Source organism: Ailuropoda melanoleuca, chromosome 8 (genome assembly GCF_002007445.2).
Source record: "Ailuropoda melanoleuca isolate Jingjing chromosome 8, ASM200744v2, whole genome shotgun sequence".
NCBI classification, from domain to species: domain Eukaryota; kingdom Metazoa; phylum Chordata; class Mammalia; order Carnivora; family Ursidae; genus Ailuropoda; species Ailuropoda melanoleuca.
This window is the reverse complement of record NC_048225.1, coordinates 9,754,017-9,772,566: the sequence shown is the minus strand read 5'-3', so window position 1 is coordinate 9,772,566 and position 18,550 is coordinate 9,754,017. Positions and strand designations below refer to the sequence as shown.

The window sequence follows — 18,550 nt, the reverse complement described above, 5'->3', positions numbered from 1 at the left end:
GGAGATAATGCTAAGTGAAATAAGTCAAGCAGAGAAAGACAATTATATGATTTCTCTCATCTATGCAACATTAAGAACTAGGATGATCGTTAGGGGAAGAAAGGGATAAAGAAAGGGGGGGTAATCAGAAGGGGGAATGAAGCATGAGAGACTATGGACTATGAGAAACAAACTGAGGGCCTCAGAGGGGAGGGGGGTGGGGGAATGGGATAGACCGGTGATGGGTAGTAAGGAGGGCACGTATTGCATGGTGCACTGGGTGGTTATACGCAACTAATCAATCATCGAACTTTACATCGGAAACTGGGGATGTACTGTATGGTGACTAACATAATATAATAAAAAATCATAAAAAAAAAAGTGTCACATTGGGCAGGGGTGCAATGGCGGCCCCCCAACTCAACACGGCCCTCCTTAATTCTGTCCCCCGGATGGTCTACGACACTCCCGGGAATTCAAGCGCGTGGGTCCGGGGAGCTCACTCTACCTTCAGGAACTTGATCATCTTCTTCACCACTCCGGCTCTCAGGGCCTCCTCCACAATCTTCTGGGAGGAAGAAAGGGTGCGGCTGAGGACACCAGCAGCTCTCTGAGTGAAGCGGAACAGAAAGATGATTAACTGTTCTGTTCAGAAACACTGATGACCTTGAAAAGTCAATAAGTAGCCTGAGGAGGCAAAAACGATCATTAGTATGCGGAGCAAACCCACAACCTGGGTTTTAACAAATCTGGAGCAGCCCAGGACCATGAGGTAAGCAGCATTCATTCTATAGCTGCGGGGTAGGTGACACCGAGGGCTGGAAACTCGGCCCCCGGCACACAGAGGCCCGGCTCACTTCAGCTCGACACAGAACTGACCAGTTCAACTCTGGCAAAGAATGTCCCGGACACCCCGCAGTGCTCTGGTAGCAGCAGCCCTTTACCAGGTGGTAGACTTCTTGCATTGACCCTCGGGGTCTTGTAGCTTTTCCTTCATCTTGTCTGAATCTCTTTGTCTGTTTGTTCTCCTGTCGGGAGACCTCATTTAGGATTTTCCAGTTCCACTTTCCTTTTCTTTCTTTCTTTGAATAGCTAGCTGTTTCTGTCTTATAGATAGAACACTATCTTGAATCTTTCCGAGGACACAAATGATAGTTATTTTTTCTTGTTTCCTGTATCCTATTTCTTTCAAGTTGATTTTTCTGTTAATCTTGGTTTTTCTATTTCTGTGTGTGGCTTTCCTGAAATGTCCAGTGACCCTAGCTGCCCATTTCTGGGCCCATTTCTGGAAAAGCAGTACAAGTGTGTTTGGGCGTGCTGTGTTCATGGGGATTTTGTCGACTGACAGGTGGAGAGGAGGCACTTCCAAATCCTAGAAAGCAAAACATTCTTCTCTGGTCTTTCAATTCCACGAGAGAAAGCAGGCTCGAATTTTCCAGCCGAGGGATAGCTGCCTGGTGGCCACACGCGGTCCCCCATCTTGTCCTCGTGCCCTGTGTTGCACCTGGGGCTCTGGGGTCTCCCATCTCCTCCAGGGTCCTCCAGGGCAGACCTGTGTCCCTACATCTGTAGGCTGCACGTTTCTTCAGCCCTGCCTCATGCATGATGACTTCTGCAGCTGTTCTCCATCTTCCAGGAATGGGTTAAAATGCTCAAAAAACCGACTGGTGACCTCTTGCCTGTTTGTCAATGTGTGTTTCTAACGTTTTTTTGTTTTTTGGTTTTTTTTGTTTTTTTTTTTTTGTCCCCTAATGCTTTCAGTCTGATTTTAATGAGGTCTCCCTAGGAAGAAGGGATAAATGTGTGTATGATCACATGATCAGTTTTGTTTCCCTCAGCTGCTCCCTGCAGGTGCTAGAATGTTGCTAGAGTTGACACTATGGATCTTTTTTTAGGCCCAGACAGTGGGGAGAGCACCCCCCCGAAAGGACTAGATCCCCTGGTGAGGCTGCTGCTCTGCTCCGCAAGCCGGTCCGCCCCGGACTGAGGCACAGGCCGGGTCCGGGGGAAGTCTGGCCAGGAGAGTACGGGAAGGGGGGGCTCGGAACGATCCTAGGCCTCGCTCTGGTCTAAACCATTCAGAGAAACCCAAGCACCTGAGAAGAGTGGTGCTCATCCCTTTTGGCGTCACGGATCTTTTTTTGAGGGTCTGATGAAAGCCAGGATGCCTTTCCCATGAAAACGCACAATACACTCAAAGTTGTCTATACAATTTTAGGGGGTTCTGGGGAACCTGGAGACCTACCACACACTCCTGGAGTTCACATTAAAAACCTCTCTTCTCTCATGTCTGAATGGACTTCAGGGAAGTTATAGGCACACTAGCCCCAAACAGGATTCATCAGATCTGCTCAGAACCTTTATTATGATCCTGGATCCAGTCCCCAGTCTGTGCTCCTTGAAGGGCTGGTTTCCCAGACCTGCTGGATGTGCCCTAGTTGCTTCTCTAAGCATGAGGGCCCTGACCTAATAGATGGAAAAGTTGGGGTGATTACTTATGTGAGTAAAGAACTAGGATGGCAGCAAACAGTCTGGTGAACCATAATGATGTTCTCCCGGTGCTCTGCTAACCACAGGTCTTTCTCAGCTTTCTTATCCAAATGTCAGAAACAGAAACCAGAAGGCTATCCCAGCATATCTCTCCACGGGGGCTAAAACCATTAAGCATAAATAACCTCCAGGGTCACAGGCTTCAAAATTCAGGCCTGGCAAAGACAAATACAGGCCACAGAAAGAGAATGTAAATAAAATCTTGTGGCCTGTCCAATTTGTACCAGGATATCTTGGAACAGGACAAATCAGATAAATTACGTTGTATAAGTTGTTAAGTTGCAAACTACACAGAAAAGGGATTCTTAACTTGGGTCCATGGACTCTAGGGGGTCCACAAATGGGCACTGGGTGGGGGTGTCACCAAATCTCCAGGAACAACAAAGGAAGCTGTTTCCGGATTTCCCTGGGAGACACTTACTGTCAGGATCCCTCCATCTTGGCTGTTCAGTAGAAACATGCATCTCCTGCTCACCTCCAGGGCCCAAACCTGCCACGACAGCGAGCGAGGAGGATGTCTGAATGGCCTGTTAATCTGAATCCTCCACGGAGCTTCTTCCGAGCACACAGACTGACCTCTCGCTCTACAGCAGGACCATGCTCTGGCCATATTTCCCCTCCCAGCCCCTTCTTTAGTCACTCCTACTTCCTCCCACGGCTGTCTCCCGAACTACAGGGCAATACCGTGAGACCAGAGACAACCTTCTGTTTGACTTTGCAAATGCAGAAACTAGCACCATGCTCAATACATCTCAGACACTCAGTCCATTTTCTGGAGGAACATCTGAATGACTCATCTAACTCTGGAGGGACAAAGTGAGAGCATCTGTCCAGCATTCCCCATTCCCGCCGCCAGGGTTTGAGTCTGTGCTATTCTCTTTGTGAAAACGAAAGCAGTTCTAGCAATGGCACGGGCTTGGGATGTTCTAGGGCTCCCAGCAGGAGGAAAGAAAGCCACACCTCACAGACGATGGGGGACTGAAGACACAAATTCATCACGAGTCCCAGGAGTGTGTACAAGACCTCTCTGAACAGGTCCACATCCTCCTCACACCGGGCCTTTGAAAACAAAGCAAAGCAATCAATGACCTTTCTGCCCTACAGCTTTTCATGGCCATCTCATCCCCTTGGCCATGGCCCCAGCATTACTTACACTCCCTGAATTGTCAGTGTCGGGAACCTAGGGGATGTTGGAGGATCAGAGACCGGTTCCATGGGCTAGCGTCAGTGCAGGAGACTTGCAAGGAGTCTCACTGCCTGTGCCATGGGACTCTGGCTCGGCCTGGCCCTGGGGGTAGACTGGAGCGTGAGCTTCTGATGTGGGTAGTTAAACCAGCTCCCCCAGAAAATCCTTCAAACCTCTCCAGGGGGGCTGAGGCTTGACCCAGAGGGCTCTGTAAGGCTGGCCACCCATAAAATCCACAGTTAGAGGAGGGATAAGCCATTGGCTGCAGCGCTCGCCAACAGGATTTTTGGAAAAGCCAGATAATCAAAGAGAGGCCAATGCTCCCAAAGCAGGAGCAAAGACTAATTCTGACGAGAAAAGTTATGATACCATGAGGCCCAAACAGGCCTCCCGGAACTCTTCACAGGCAGACATCTGTCTTCGGACGGCGGCCTCAGCGCTGAGGTTCCCCATGATGGCAATGCACCGGCAGAGAGCTGAGGCGTTGGTTACCAGGGGATCTCTCTTCTAAAAGCGAGTCAAGAGAAAGAAAGTCTGCAGAGAGCAGGCAAACGATGCCGGTGCAGTCTCTAGGGGTGCTCCTCACTCAGAAATGTCTGGGAACCGGAGAGCGTAATGTCACCCAGGGCCGTCAATGGACTCACACTGGCACCGGGACGGAGGCACACAGAGTGCGGACACCCAAAAGCACCTTAGCCTGGAATAGGGGGCCTGGGGTTTTGTCCTGGGGATGCCACCAAGCAGCTGGGAGAACTTGGGCAAGTCTTGTCCCTTCTCAGAGCTCCCATTTCCACATGTGTGGAATATGGGGGTGTGGCTATGCTCTCAGGTCCCCTGGGACTTCTATGGCTCCCTCGGGACAGGTCCCCGTCACAGCATGCTCTCCTAGGAAAACCCCACCCTGCAATGTCCTGCTTCATTGGCTCAAATTACCACTTGTCCTACTGGTGGGGATGACTGCCATTGAGGGGACAGGGCTGCCCTGCGGTCCTATAACGGGTCTTAGGGTCAGAAGGGGACAGATGCAGACTGACCCTCCCTCTCCCCCTTTACCTAAGACACGCAGTCCACATCCACCTCTGTCTCCCTCATACTGACCCCATCCATACGCCATCCCCACCTGTCCCAGCTGCAGTTGTTTTAATAACTGAGAATTGTGTAAATTCCAGCTGTGAGTAAATGATTAATCAACCTGAGAAACGATAGGAGCCCTAGCTCTGCTCACGAGCCTGAGAATGCCTGTCACGGGTGATAAAAGTGAGGGGGTTGCTCACCAGAACACCCGTGAGTGCCAGGAGCACACCTGGAAGGTTGGCCTGGAACCAGACTTGGAATCTGTTGAGAAAACATGCCCGTGATTTAGTTCTGCATGCACAAACTATAACATAAACACAGCGTCTGGGATAATGGAGCCGACTGTCAGAAACTCTGTGCCTGTGTGGTTTGCAGCGTGCATGGATGATTTATTCTGAGTCCCCCCCCCCACCCCAAATGTCACTGGGTATGTAACGTGGCTTTAATTTTTCTAAGTCTGGAGAATTGCCCTTGATGTTAAACAACAGATCTCAGATGGCAGCTTTCTCAATGCAGAAGTTGCTAGAAGTCCTAGATTTCTGCCAAGCTGACTTAACACCACCCCTGCCCTCCCCTCATTCTGAGCCTGTGTGCCCTGCAAACAGGAAACACAGTGCAAGCGTGTTTCTGGAACACAGTCGTGGGGAAGGCCCAGATGCACATGTGTCTGTACATGTGAGAGTGGCTCTTACCTGTTCCCAGCTCATGCCAATGGCCTATGAGCACAAACAGCTCTGTCTCATTATATGACCATTTCTAAGCAAGACACCCTAAAGTTTTGGAGGAAATTTAAAAAACAGACAAGAGAGGCACTTAAAAAAAACCTCATGAATTATGAAAATCTGCGACGTTTGCTGTCTTCCCCAGCAGCTGAGTGGAGATAAGGGGGGGTTACACACAATGCCACTCGTAACCCCAGGGGAGGCTACCTTCTACTGTGCCTTCTCTCATATTCGTTCAACACACACTTGCTGGGCAGCTCCTGTGAGGCACTGATGAAGGGAAAGAAGCTTCTCCACTACAGAGCAGGCTTGTTTACTGTGAGAGGTACTGTTTTAAGTATGCTGCTGCTTCCAAACTCATTGAGGACTGGGTTCCCCTGCACGCAGACGGATTGGAGTGGCCAACTCCAGCCGCTGCTTGGAAGGCATCAGCCCTCCTACTCAGTGAATCTTGTGATACTCCATTGGCCAAGCCTCCCTGCATACTGCACATTTTAAAAGATCAGACAGTTTAACAAAGGTTGAAGAAGAAATGTCAATTTCTGGAAATAAAAATTACCTTTCTTCCAGAGCCAAGTCTGTGAGCAGTCCCATAGCTGAGTTGGCCTCCTTATCTGAGAAATCGAGAAATGACACCAGGGCTTCCAACAATCTGCAAAAATCCACAACAACCTCAGAGTGGGCTGTCCTCCAGCTGAGAGCACCCCAACAAGGAGACTGGGCAAAGAGACCAGGAAGGAGTCTGCGGCCAGCCCAAAGAAGCTGAAAGGGCGGCCTCACTATGTCCTCCCAGGAAGCCCAGATCCCTGCCCACCCCAAAGACAGAGACAATCTCTTAATTCCCAGAGGGTTGAACAGTTTCGGCCAAAGTTCATTGACTATCAGATGTCGGCTGGGGCGGAATCTCCTGTGCCTCTGCCGTGTGACTCTGGCTCAGCCAAGTCCCATCATGTAAGTGACATCCAAGTGGCACGCTTACTAATCTGCTGATGACTAAAGTGGGAGGGAGGGCCCCCTAATGAGCTGGGGGATGGAATAAGGATTCAACAAGATTTTGACAGGCTGCTGAATATATCAGACGACATTTAACAGGGTTAAATTCAAAGTCCTCCACTTAGAGCTGGAAAGTCTATAGAAGCAATAAAATTGGGAGACCTGGTTTATGCCTGGTTCGTACAGAAGATTTAAGGACTTTCAGCCAGTTGCAAACGTAGTATGAGCAAACAGTCTGGTGCAGCTGCCCAAGAAAGCCAGCGCAGGCTTCGGCTGCCCGAACAGAGTGCCTGGCACCACTGGGGGCCATCTGTCTGGCCAACCTGTCCTAAGCACCGACAGGGTGCTGAGTGCCGTGCTTAGGACAGCGGCACAGTCCTGGGCTCCTGGTCGCCTACAGTGACCCGCGTGTGTTAGGTGGTGTATTGGAAGTGGGTGGATGTGAAGTGGGCTCGACGTCTAGCTGGTGCCAGGTGCGGGAGGACAGAGATGAAGAAGGCTTCAAAGAGCCGATGACCCTTCAGCTGTCACTTGAAAGTACAGGGTTCACGGAGCACTAAGTGCCCGGCGATGGGGTGGGTTCTGGGGCCACAGCGATGGAACAGGACAATGTCTCAGCCCCAAGGAGCTTGCAGCAGTGTTGGGCACGACAGGGACCGAGCAGAGCATCTCCAGCGGAGCACTCAGCACTCACAAAGCCTCAGGGCACACGTGCGGACGGCTAGCAGCTCCGTTCAGCCACTGCTTCGGGCGTGAGGAGAGGACAGTGAGCAGCAAGGGGAGGGTGCTGGACCTTCTAGGGTCTGCTGGAAACTTGTACTTTACCCCGTGGGCCTCGGTTTTCCTAAGTGTGGGGGTGTATGTCGGAAGTTCCCAGGCAATTCCCAGGCACCGGGTTTCTCAGTGTTGAACAAATGCTAGAGGCAGTGGGGTCATTTTGGAGCTTTAAGTAGGAAAATACCAGGACGGATATGCGTCATGGCAGGTCCCTTCGGTGGAACGGTGGAGGCTGCCCAGGAGCGGGAGGCACAGGAGGCAGGAATCCAACTGGGGAAGAACTGGACTGGGCCAGACAATAAAGATGGAGGGATTTGCTGGGGCAGGGGCAGAGGGAGGCACTCCGTTGGGGAGAAGCCCTCGTGAAGGCCTTGAAGGGATGGTCACAGATGCCCGAGGAGAGCCAGAAGGAAGGGAGTCCAGATGCTGAGGAGGGAGAAGCGACAATATGCCATCTTCCTACAGACGCGGGGTCCCCCTGCAGGAGCCCTCCAGATTCTGGCTTACGCGACTGGGTGGATGAGATGCCGCCTATGACGACGGGAAGTTTAGGTGGAGGATCTGGCTTGGAGAACCTCTTGAGATTTAAGTTAGTGATGCCTGTGACGTGGAGATGGACGTGTCCGGCGGCAGAGGGAGTGGCACTCAGAGAAGGACTTGCACATGACAATTAAGGCCATGGATGAGAAGAGGGCCAGGATCGCTGATTTGGAAGGACGACTGCATAAGGGGGGCTTGTGAAGGAATCAAAAAGGAAGTACCAGGGTAGGAGGAGGACCAGGAGGGGCAGTGTCCTGACAGCCACGCTGTGGGGTTTCACGGAGAATGGTAGTGATCCACAGGACCAATGCCATTGGGCAGTTCACCACAGAGGCAGGGACGGGACCATCGGATTGGGGTTTTAGGAATGGACTCCAGTCACCCACATCTGTGCTGCTGGATTTATTTGGCAGCTTGTTCTAGGAGGGGTCTGGAAGTCACATCATCTGAAGAACGCTCAAGGAAACCAGGATGCTTAACCTGGAAAAGATCAGTGTTTTCAGATGTCACAGGCACCGGGAAGTGGGAGATTTGATGCCTTCAGTAGACTGAACCAAGGCCTCCACGTAGGGAGCATGGAATGGGGCAGGCAGTTTGTGTCTGATGCAAGCACACAACTTTGTATCAGTCAGAACTTTCCTGGAACAGGATGAGCTGCCCTGGGAGGTGAGATCTCACCCCTTCATTGGCGAGGAAAAGGCTCCCAGTCTATTAGCTGTTACAGTGCCCATCCTAATCAAATGGAGAAAAATATGACGACAATGCTGGAATCTTCCCCAGAGGGCATCGTGCACAGGCCATAGTGGGGTACCCCAAAAGGGACACGGGCACTGGGTGGGGCTGGACCGGACTGTTTGTGGTCCTAGGTAACTCCAAGCTGCTGCAAATCCCCCGTTCCTTAGAGGGGAGTTCTAGTGTTCCTGCTGTCAGGAATCACGTATTTTGCTCTTAGTTCAGATTCTTCCTTCACCAATTAAATCTGTTTTCTTCAGTCTTGAGGTTGAACGCTAATGCACCTGAAACGTACAGAAGAGGAGCTGCCAGTCTTAGATCATGTTGGTTTTTGTCTTAGGAGCCATGAACATCTAGGCCTCCTCTCCACGTGAAGAAGCATACATCCTGTTTCTTTACTGGGGAAGGTGCTATTTGCTGGCTAATCCCACAGACACCCCACCATCTCCCTTCTATCCTGCCTGACTCTCCTACAGAAGCCGGCACCACTTTCCCCACCAGGGGTGGCCTGTGACACAATCCTGAGCAAACAGAAATAAGCAGTAGCTTCTCTTGATAAAAGGGACAGATCTAGCTGGTGGTAACTCGTCTTAATGAGGGATGTGATACTTGGAGCTGCAGCAGCCTCGAGAGGCCATGAGGGAGAGATCAAGAGGAGGACAGAGACTTTGACCCTGATATCTTTAAGCCACTGAACTGGCTGTGGCCATCTGCAGTCTCTTCTGTTACGTGAGAGAAATAAGACCAGCTTCTCCCAATCAGCTACTCTGTAAAATGCAGCAGGAAACACGTGACCGGCACACACGTATCATTTCTCTTAAGCTTCATTGTGAGTCTGTGATATAGATGAGACACCAGAGCTTGCCAAGGTTAAGCAGCTTTCCCGGGCCACGTACGTAGAAGGAGGCAAGCAGAGAATTTGAGCTCATGACTGCCTGAATCGAAAAACCCACAGCACTTTCCACAAAGTGGCACTGGCCCTCGCTAGGGTCCTGTCAGGACTCACTTGTCCCTTCGACTTGTGACACGGAGAAAAGCATCTTAAGAGGAAAGTGATATGCGTGCCTCTCTGTGAGGTCATGAGACCTGTGTGCAGCCTCGTCCTGCGTGAAACCATCTTCCTTCATTTCAGAGAACACATTCCATCTCTTTCTGGTTTAATCTGAGATGGACATTAATGAGACTAGTGGGCATGACGGTAATCAGCAGAGGTGTCTGACAGTCTGGAGATGAGGAGGGACTGCGGGAGACGCTCATAAACGCCACTCTCCAGAACACTGGAAAAATTCAAATGAAAACTCAAGCAATTCAAAGACAGCTGGGGGGGGGGGCAGGGAGAACGCTCAGGACAACTATAGCTATGTTTACTCAGAGAGGCCAAAACCAAATGAAAAACCATGAGGAAAACCTTGAGGAAGTGACTGCAGTCATTTGAAATGTGAAATGTGCTTTTGAGGATTTAACTCTAACAATCCATCTGCTTGTGTGGGCTGAGCTTTGGGGAGTTGCCAAGCCTCCACTTGCGAGCCACGGGGGCCGCGGCAGGGCTGAGAGCTGGGGGGCCGCAGCCAAGGCTCAGCAAGCACCCTGTGCACGACGGACCTCCCCCCTCCGTGGGACGGGTGCCGGAGGTCTCCGCCTGGTGCAGGGAAGATGTGACAGGATTTCAGATCTGGCTGCTTCTCTTACTGGGAACAGAAGCAGGAGCTGGCCTTCAGGGCCTGGGAGACACAGGGTGAGATTCCCTGGTGATATGCTGCAGCTGCTCCTGCCCCATCTGTGAAATGGGCTCATAACACTTACCTTGCCTCCTCCTCAGGCTGAGAGACAATAAAATGAGGTAATAGTGAAAAGAATCAGAAGCCGACTTCTGTGTGTAGACTGTGTCTGAAACACGTATAAAGCCGGCCGTGACCCTTGCTGCTACTTCTATGCGGCTGAGCCACACAAAATTGCCAACATGCACCTCTTCTGATATAAGAAATGGTAATTTCACATGTAGAAACTAATAATATTTTGACTGAAATGCACTGGAAGGCATCACTGTTGTTCAGTAAATTTTTTATAAAGTCTACTCAGGGGAGAGGCACATTCTGTTTCCACGGCTGTAAGGTGCAAACCAGATGGGTTTTATTTATTTACACTCCACCTTGCTCCAGAAAGGCTTTAAGAACATGCCAACTCAGAGAGTGCCACCTCAAACAGGAATGAAGGAAGAAAGGTACGGGCAGAAGGAGGGCAGAACCGGACGGAGGCTGACAGGGCAGGAGCAAATGACTTATTTTAGAGCTGGATTCCCAGTCTGGGTTTGGAAGGGCTGCCATTTGCACCATCTATGATATCTTTGAGAAGGAAACCGGTCAGAGAAGTGAAACTGCTCACAGGTACTAAGTTCAGATAGGAGCTTGTCCCGGAAGTCCTCCCGAGGGAGTGCTCCTTCCACAGGCTCTTTCTCGTTTTGACACTTAATGAAGTCTGATGGCACCTCTCCTGTCGGAGGTGGGGGAAGGGAACAGGCAAGCGTTAACGTGGCAGGTGCCAGTCTGAGAAGCCCCAGGAAGCTCCCACCAGCAGAGTCCTACCGGGTCAGGTCAAGGTGGCTGATGACCAGGCTCCGTCCATGGTCCGTCTGGGCGAGCTGCAGCAGCAGGGCCAGGCTCTGCTGGCGGACGCTCAGAGCCCTGGTGGCCAGCAAGGAGGGCAGCAGCCGGCCCACGTCGGGGCACTCGAGCAGCAGGCGCTGGTTTTCCTCTGCAAGACAGGGGATGAGCGCCTTGTGCACATGATAGCGGTTAAACCACTTTTCTCCCACCATCCCACTGGGAAATCCAGCTCTCTCCCCTCATTTGAGAGGTAGGGTAATCAAGTGTCAGAGCACGAGCTCTAGAACCAGGCTGCCAGGTCCCGGTGACCAGGTGCACGACCGTGCCTGAGTCACGAACTCCCATGCCCCTCAGCTTCCTCCTGAGTGAGATGAGGAAGACGGCCGATGTGGCCGAGTTGTTAGCAGGGTTCAGGGAATGAATACGAGCCGGTGCTTAGAACAGGGGCTAGTTCACATGTGGACACCACGTAGCATTATTCTTGCCAACAGCTCCTTGGTGTGTGGGATTTGGAACGTGAGGAAAGGGACTAAGATCAGCTTAACTGTGGATGCCTTTAGGCCACCAGTTTTCATACACTGGCCAGAGCGACCACTTGAGTTCTTTCTAGAAAACTAGAAATCAGCAAGAACACTCATGAGCGGAGCATGCCCCCCCTTCCTAGATGTAAGCTACTCCCAGGGCGGCGGCACTGGCTCGGCCGCTCCCCGGTTCCTTTTCTAAGCAGGTACCTGAATGCGTTTGAGAAGACGCAGGGGGACAGGCTGGTGTAGGAGGCTCAGCCATGAGAGGGCAGAGTCTCTGTGGCTGATATGTTTTCTTTCTATGCTGGAAAAGGAGCTCACTGTAAACAATCCAAATCACACAGGAGTATAAAGCTGACCATGAAAGTCCCCTGCTCTCGCGGCCCATCCAGGTCAGCTCATTCCTCAGGGGAACCACTCCCGCCTCTCCTGCGAGTACTGTTAAAAATACAAGCCGCCCTACGCTGTCTCGGCTTCTCTCCCACTCAACAGCATAGCAGGGACACAGTGCCACGTGCGCAACCTTAGAAGCATGCCCGTGTCCTTCGGAGAAGCTTCTTTGTGTTCGCCGAGTTGGAGACACCCGGATTTCAAGGATCTGACAGAGCATGGCGTCAGAGTCTGTGTCCGACCAGGGGCTGTTTGGATGTTAAAGAAAAACGTGACCCCAAGGTTCACAGAAGCCGAAGTCGATGCAGGCGGAAGAAATCAGGGCTGCAGGGAGGGAGGGCTATGTCTGGTTCACCCTGAGGAAACCCTCGGTCACCAAGCCCTGGCTCTGTCCCTTCGTGTGGGGGGTGTGCGAGATGGCCACCCCGGGCCAGTGCAGAACCCCACGGAGCAGCAGGGTGCCTTGACAATGGCGCCCGGTTGAGCATAATTCCCTTCAGGAAAGGGTTCCCCTCGTTCTCTAGCCCTTTGCAACTTAAGATGATTCCCTCACTCCACTAAATCAAGGGAGAAAGCTGTATCATCTCATAGTCAGCCAGTTACAGCTTACACATTGCCTCCACAAGGTCTCTGGCCGGCTTCCCACAGGAGCCCCGTGAAAAGGAGACCTGGATATCAGTATTCCCATTTTCAGTGTTTTCCATCCAAGGTTGGGCCATTCCCTATGAAAACATGACTTTTTTAAAATGAGGGAAATGCTTACAATTTTTATTTACATTCACTACTTCACAAAGGGGGTAAGAGATTGTGCAAAAACTTAGTGAAACCCAGAAAATGCTAATATGTAGAAAGGTAAATAAATGTGAACAAGGTCGATAAATGTCATGTAGTATTTACTGTCCCACTATTACACTGATCAGTGTCATAGATAAGATGTCAGCAGGGACATCCGAAGTCTCCCGATGCTGAAATGGGTACTGTGGTCAGCAAAAAAGGAATGATATTTTTAGGTGGACAGAAAGGAACGATTCTGCCCACTACACTGCCAGCACGTGCGCCGACGTCACGGGTCTGCAAAGCGCCCGGGTGATGAGACCGCTCGTTCTGCTGACAGTGGCTTTGTCCACGTCAGGGGAGCTGTAAGGGCGGCAGGGACAGGGCCGCAGCGCAGGCCGCGCTTCTGAATCCGATGCTTTCTCTGGGGGAAGGTCCGGACATCACCTCCCTTGGGCCTGGCCTAGGGGGAGACAATTCTGCCCTCGCACGTGTATCCAGAGCATGAACGAAGATAACGGGACAACCCGCACTTACCGTTCCCTGTGCACACTGCTTGCCAGAGCCTGAGGACAGACAGGCACACCATCTCTTCCACCGCATCTTTTCTTGCCCTGGAAAAGCACCTAGAGCAAAGGACAGCAATATTAAAACCAGAAAGTAGTCCTGATCTTTCCGGTTGGCTTCAGTCCACCTCCAGACTCCTGCAACGTGGGCTGAAGAGAGTAACGATACAACGCAGAGCCGCAGGTCACCAGGACCCGGGGGCTGGTCAGCACTGAACCAAGAGCTCTGGGACAGGGGCGCAGGCCGAGGAGTAGGGGCTGCACGGAGGGAGGCTGCTGAGCCAGGGCCACGGGCGACAGCTGCGCAGTGACCAAGGAACTGTGGTGGACCAGCAGCCCACTGTGGGCTCACGGGCCCCCGCACACACCCAAACGTGTGCTGGTGACCTCAGCCCGTCAGGGTCCTCCTAAACCTAAGCTGCACCCAAACCACTGAAATATGAAATAAAGTAAAAACGAATTTAGCAAACCACTCCTTCCATACGGGTCTTTCTTCAGATAAAATTACAAATGGGATCCGCCAGGACTCCGTGGATCTCATTTCTTGATGTGATCAGCAAATTCCAAGAGAGGAAAAGAACAAATGGCAATCTTGCCCAAATTGGTAGGAAACCAGAAAAATGGTCATTTCTCTGACTCTGCAGTGCCTGGCGGGACCCCGGGAAGCGCGGCTGACCTCTTCTGTCTCTGTGGTTAACTGTGGCCAGAACGGTGGCCGAACTCCAACTATCAGAAGCGCAAACCCCGCCCCCTGCCAGGGCCACCAACGCCGATGGAGGGATGGGACCAGCCAGTGAAGCGCTGCCCGTGTGGTCAGGGATGTTTCACGGGGAACCAGTAGTCCTTCCTTGCTTTGCTGCTGGCTGTCTTTACAAACACCCCTACCTTCTTAGGACCTCGTTCTCGCTGATGAGACTGAATCCGTTGTGTGTTCTGAATAAAGTGCGTTCTGTGTCTGGAACAAATACATAAAAAACCGCGTCAGACTCCTGGACCGTCTGGCTGATGTCTAGCCCTAACAGAGCCAGCTGATGATGAGAAGCCCACTATGGATTGTCAAGGTCACCAAATTATCAGATTGGGCAGAAACAAATACCTTTACATTCTGAAACCTACAGCTGTCATCGGCCACTGGTTGCCCTAGGGAGAGGGACATCCTGTTCTGAGAAGGGGAGCTGGGCCCAGGGTCCCTGCTGGTTATCTGACAACACGTCATTTTGTCATCTTTAGAGAGTCTCCAGAAGCCGCTTAACCTCCAGGAAGAACCAGCATATCCATCTGTTCTTAAATGTTTATTTTGAAGCTATTTCTAGGCTCTAGAGAGGAACCTAAACTCTCCAAGAAACTCGTGAAAGGGGATTTGCGCACCCCCACGGCACGCTGGAGGGAGGTCAGAGAGCCCATCTCGGTACACACAGCATCCTGTCACTGAGTACAGAAGTGGCTGAAGCCCTGATAGCGACGTTTACGAGAACCGGTTAAAGAGAACAGCACGGCTCTTGCTAGCAGCAGAGCTGATGTTGGCTCTGGAACGACTTACATGTCCTAAGAAGCCATCACATGTAACTGGGGTGAACTTTACAGTCTATCTGACAAACTTCTGTCTTCATTCCTCCGTGGCTGGGGGAAGGTGTGTGAGGGTGGGATACGGCATTTGGGGCATACAGGGGGTGTGCAGGGAAACCAGAAGGTGTGCAGGTACGTGGACTATGAGCAGAGCACGCGTGAGGGGTGACTACATGTGATGTGCACATATGTGAGGTGTGACTGTGTGCCATGGGTGTGCGGTGTGTGTGTGTGTGTTTTGTGTTGTATTGTGTTGGGGCGTCTACTGCGTATGTGCTGAGTGCTCGCATGCTCTGAGGGGAGGATGGAGGCAGGACGGGGTATATTTCTTACGTGGCCTGTTCAGTCCTGACATTCTAGCAGATCTTCAGTATGTGTGGAAGGAAGGGACACAGGGATTCTCTGTCTCCCCGGGGCTGACCTCTACACTGTCTCCTTACACTGACTATATTCATGAGGCCATACGCATCTCTGACTTACCGTCCTTCATCATTTCAGTCAGGATTTCAATCCCCCCTGCATAGAACAAGGGGGTCTGATCGGGCTTGCAAAGCGTCTCCAGGAGATTCCGGACTGTCACAGCCGTGTTCTTTCCTGAATCTAGTGATCTGTGGGCTTCCTTCTCTTGAAGGTCTGCTTTCTCCTGGAGATTTACTTGATTCAGGTAATCTACAAAACAAGAAGGAAAAGAAAAGAAGGGAAACAAAACCCTAATGGTCAACATCATCATGACACAGTCACCTTTTTTGAGGATGGGAGGTTGAGAGTGCGAAGCATGACAGTCATTCAAACATGGGGGCAGCAGGGACAATTTTAGGAAGGGTGTACAGTCTATACCCATTATTTTAAACCATCTTCGGGATTCAAGGACAACATTATGCCCTGCCTAGAAGGCTCTAAGGAACGATGGTATAGAAAGAAGGAAGGCAAAGGTCTGAATGGGAGAACAGAGAGGAAAGAGGCGTGGGCAGCCTGCTAATAGACAGGGTTTGATGTGGCTTTGAGGCCAAGTGCAGAGAAGGCACAGGAGGCACCTCAGGGGCAGAGCACAAAGCGAACGTGGAATTCAAACGAAGGACGCAGCAGGAACATCCTCACCTTTCACCTGGGTCTGCAGCCGGGGCTTTATTTCTAAGATCTTCTGGTAACACTCTCTAGCCTGGAAAAAAGAAGCAAGACCTTGAAGAGTGGTCGGGGGGAAGGTGATTACAGGAAAGACTACTGGGCACCACAGGGCTGGCCTTCATTATTTCCTCCCCGCCTCCTACCGCTCCCAGCACAGGACGCAGGCAGGGGGAAGGCGGCATGCATTTGACATTCTGTTAGGCTTCTCTGGTTCTGTGGGACACGAGGCATTATTTCAGAACTTATTTTAAAAAAACACTGTTGTCAGATCCAGCCTGTGATGGAAAAATATCCAGTCCTAAATTCTCATGGATCATGCCTGGCTGGGATAGAAATAATCATAAGGTGACTGCAAAGTTTAGATATGATATTTGCACAGAGAGAGAACAGGAGGCAACTTGTCAGATATGCCCACAAGGAGTAGGAAAATAAATGAAGTTGGAGATATTGTTGACAGAGACTTTCAGGAACAGGAAAAGAGAAGTGCCTCCTTAAATACAGGGTTGCAAAGAGAGCCCCAGAAGGGGTCCATTCACTGGCCATATAAGATTTGCGAGAAAACTTGACAGTGAGGGGCCTCTCCATGAGGACATTGCTGGAAATTTTCTGAAAAAAAGAAAGATTCTAGCTCGTGAGGCATGTTACTGGGTTTCGGGCAGTCCTGTCCTCAGGGGTATCAAGAACTCTGCCCAGTCACTGAGGAAAAAAAAAAGCACAGAAAAAAATGGCTCTGAGCTGTCTTGAAAGCTCAAGGCTCATCCATAAGATCAGGATTAAGAAAAGAACGGAAGAAAAAAACATCACATAAAACAGAACAGAAGTATACACACCAAACATGGTAACTGCTATAGACTGTGTGTGTGCCCCCGAAAGTCCTATGTTGAAACCTCACCCCCAATGTGATGTACTTGGAGGCAAGGCCTCTGGGAGGTGATTAGGTCATCAGGGTGGAGCCCTTATGAGTAAGATTTATGTCTTTATCAAAGAGACCCCAGGGACCGCTCTTAGCCTTCTGGCTGTCTATGAACCAGGAAGCAGTGTGCTGGTGTCTTGATCTTTGACTTTCCAGCCTCCAGAACTGTGAGAACTAAATGTTTGCTGTTTAAGCCACCTGGTCTCTCGTAGTTCTTAGAGAAGTCCAAAAAGACGAGTGCAGTGAACCTGTATCCAACTCCTTTTGAACCCTAGATCTAGTCTATCGGCAATTCCTGTCAGCTTCCCTGTCAGTATATAGGCAGAATCCCATCATTTCTCAGCACTTCCCTCAACACCAACCTAGTTCAAGCCATCATCACACCTCACTAGGGAAGTCTGTTGCAATAGCTTCTAACTAGTTCTCTGTTCTTTGCCTATTATGTCAAGATACATTCTCGAGGCGGCAGTGATCCTTTAAAATATGAATCACATCATTTCACTCCTTCACTCAAAACCCTCCCAGTTTACTTGAAGTAAAAGTCAAAGTAGTTCCAAAAGCCCGTAAGGCTGTAGGGAATCAGTCCCCTACCACACCTCCATTGTCTGCCTGACCTCACCACCTATCACTCTTCTCTAGCCGACCCTCGGATTGGACCGCTCCTCCATTATCCAGCCACGTAGCTTGCTCATTTCACTCCCTCCCTTCCTGAAGAGAGGTCTTCCCTGACCACTCCATATAAAACTAATCTCACCTTCGCTGCTTCCTGACTTCCTTTTCTCAGTAACACTTACCACTATCCAACCCACTACACATCTACTTATGTGCTTCCTGACTCCCAGCCACCCGTATTCCAAGAGTGTAACTTCCATTAAGTCAAGGATTTTGTCTTGTTTGCTACTGTATTCTTACTGTCTAGGGCAGTGCCAGAAACATAGAAAATATGCATACATATTTCTGAGTGAATTAATTAGCTGAATGAATGAATGAATGAATGAGTGAATAGAATGGGTGGAAAGGGGAGGGTTAACATTTTCTTTTTTCGCTTTTCTATTATTTGACTTGAGTACAATAGGCCTGTATTACTTTTAGAATTAAAATCCAACAAAGATTTTTTTAAATGTATAATGGGAAACAATTTCTTTTTTAAAATACAGTATCTTATAAGTGGAAAGACATCCCATGTTCATGGATTAAAAAGCTTAATATTGTTAAGATGGCAATACTTCCCAAATTGACCTACAGATTTAATGTAATCCCCAACAAAATTCCATCTGGCTTCTTTGCAGAAATTGACAAGCTGATCCTAAAATTTCTAGGGTAATTCAAGGGACCTAGAATAACTAAAACAATCTTGAAAAGGTAGAACAAAGCTAAAAGACTCACACTTTTGTGAGGATGTGGTATAGGCATAAGAAGAGACATATAGATCAATGGATAAAACTGAGAGTCCAGGAATAAACCCATGCATTTGTGATCAATTGACTTTTGACAAAGGGTGCCAAAATTATTCTATGGGAGACAGAATAGTCATTT

The 18,550-nt window shown here is 50.2% G+C and overlaps 1 protein-coding gene across 17 annotated transcripts in view; it reads right to left on the bottom strand.

The window, feature by feature from the left end:
• TTC12 (tetratricopeptide repeat domain 12) overlaps positions 1 to 18,550 on the bottom strand; it is a 51,971-nt gene that overhangs the window by 10,098 nt on the left and 23,323 nt on the right. For 16 of the 17 annotated variants that reach the window (XM_034665777.1, XM_034665779.1, XM_034665775.1 and 13 more), the window contains 11 exons: positions 16,075 to 16,135; positions 15,457 to 15,645; positions 14,296 to 14,365; positions 13,382 to 13,470; positions 11,136 to 11,304; positions 6,071 to 6,163; positions 4,990 to 5,050; positions 4,085 to 4,222; positions 3,490 to 3,588; positions 2,951 to 3,019; positions 488 to 589 (listed from right to left, as the gene is read on the bottom strand). In XM_034665777.1, coding sequence (XP_034521668.1) covers positions 488 to 589; positions 2,951 to 3,019; positions 3,490 to 3,588; positions 4,085 to 4,222; positions 4,990 to 5,050; positions 6,071 to 6,163; positions 11,136 to 11,304; positions 13,382 to 13,470; positions 14,296 to 14,365; positions 15,457 to 15,645; positions 16,075 to 16,135 — 1,140 coding nt within the window. The remainder of the gene's footprint in view (positions 1 to 487; positions 590 to 2,950; positions 3,020 to 3,489; positions 3,589 to 4,084; positions 4,223 to 4,989; positions 5,051 to 6,070; positions 6,164 to 11,135; positions 11,305 to 13,381; positions 13,471 to 14,295; positions 14,366 to 15,456; positions 15,646 to 16,074; positions 16,136 to 18,550) is intronic. The other variant, XM_034665778.1, reaches the window with a different exon arrangement.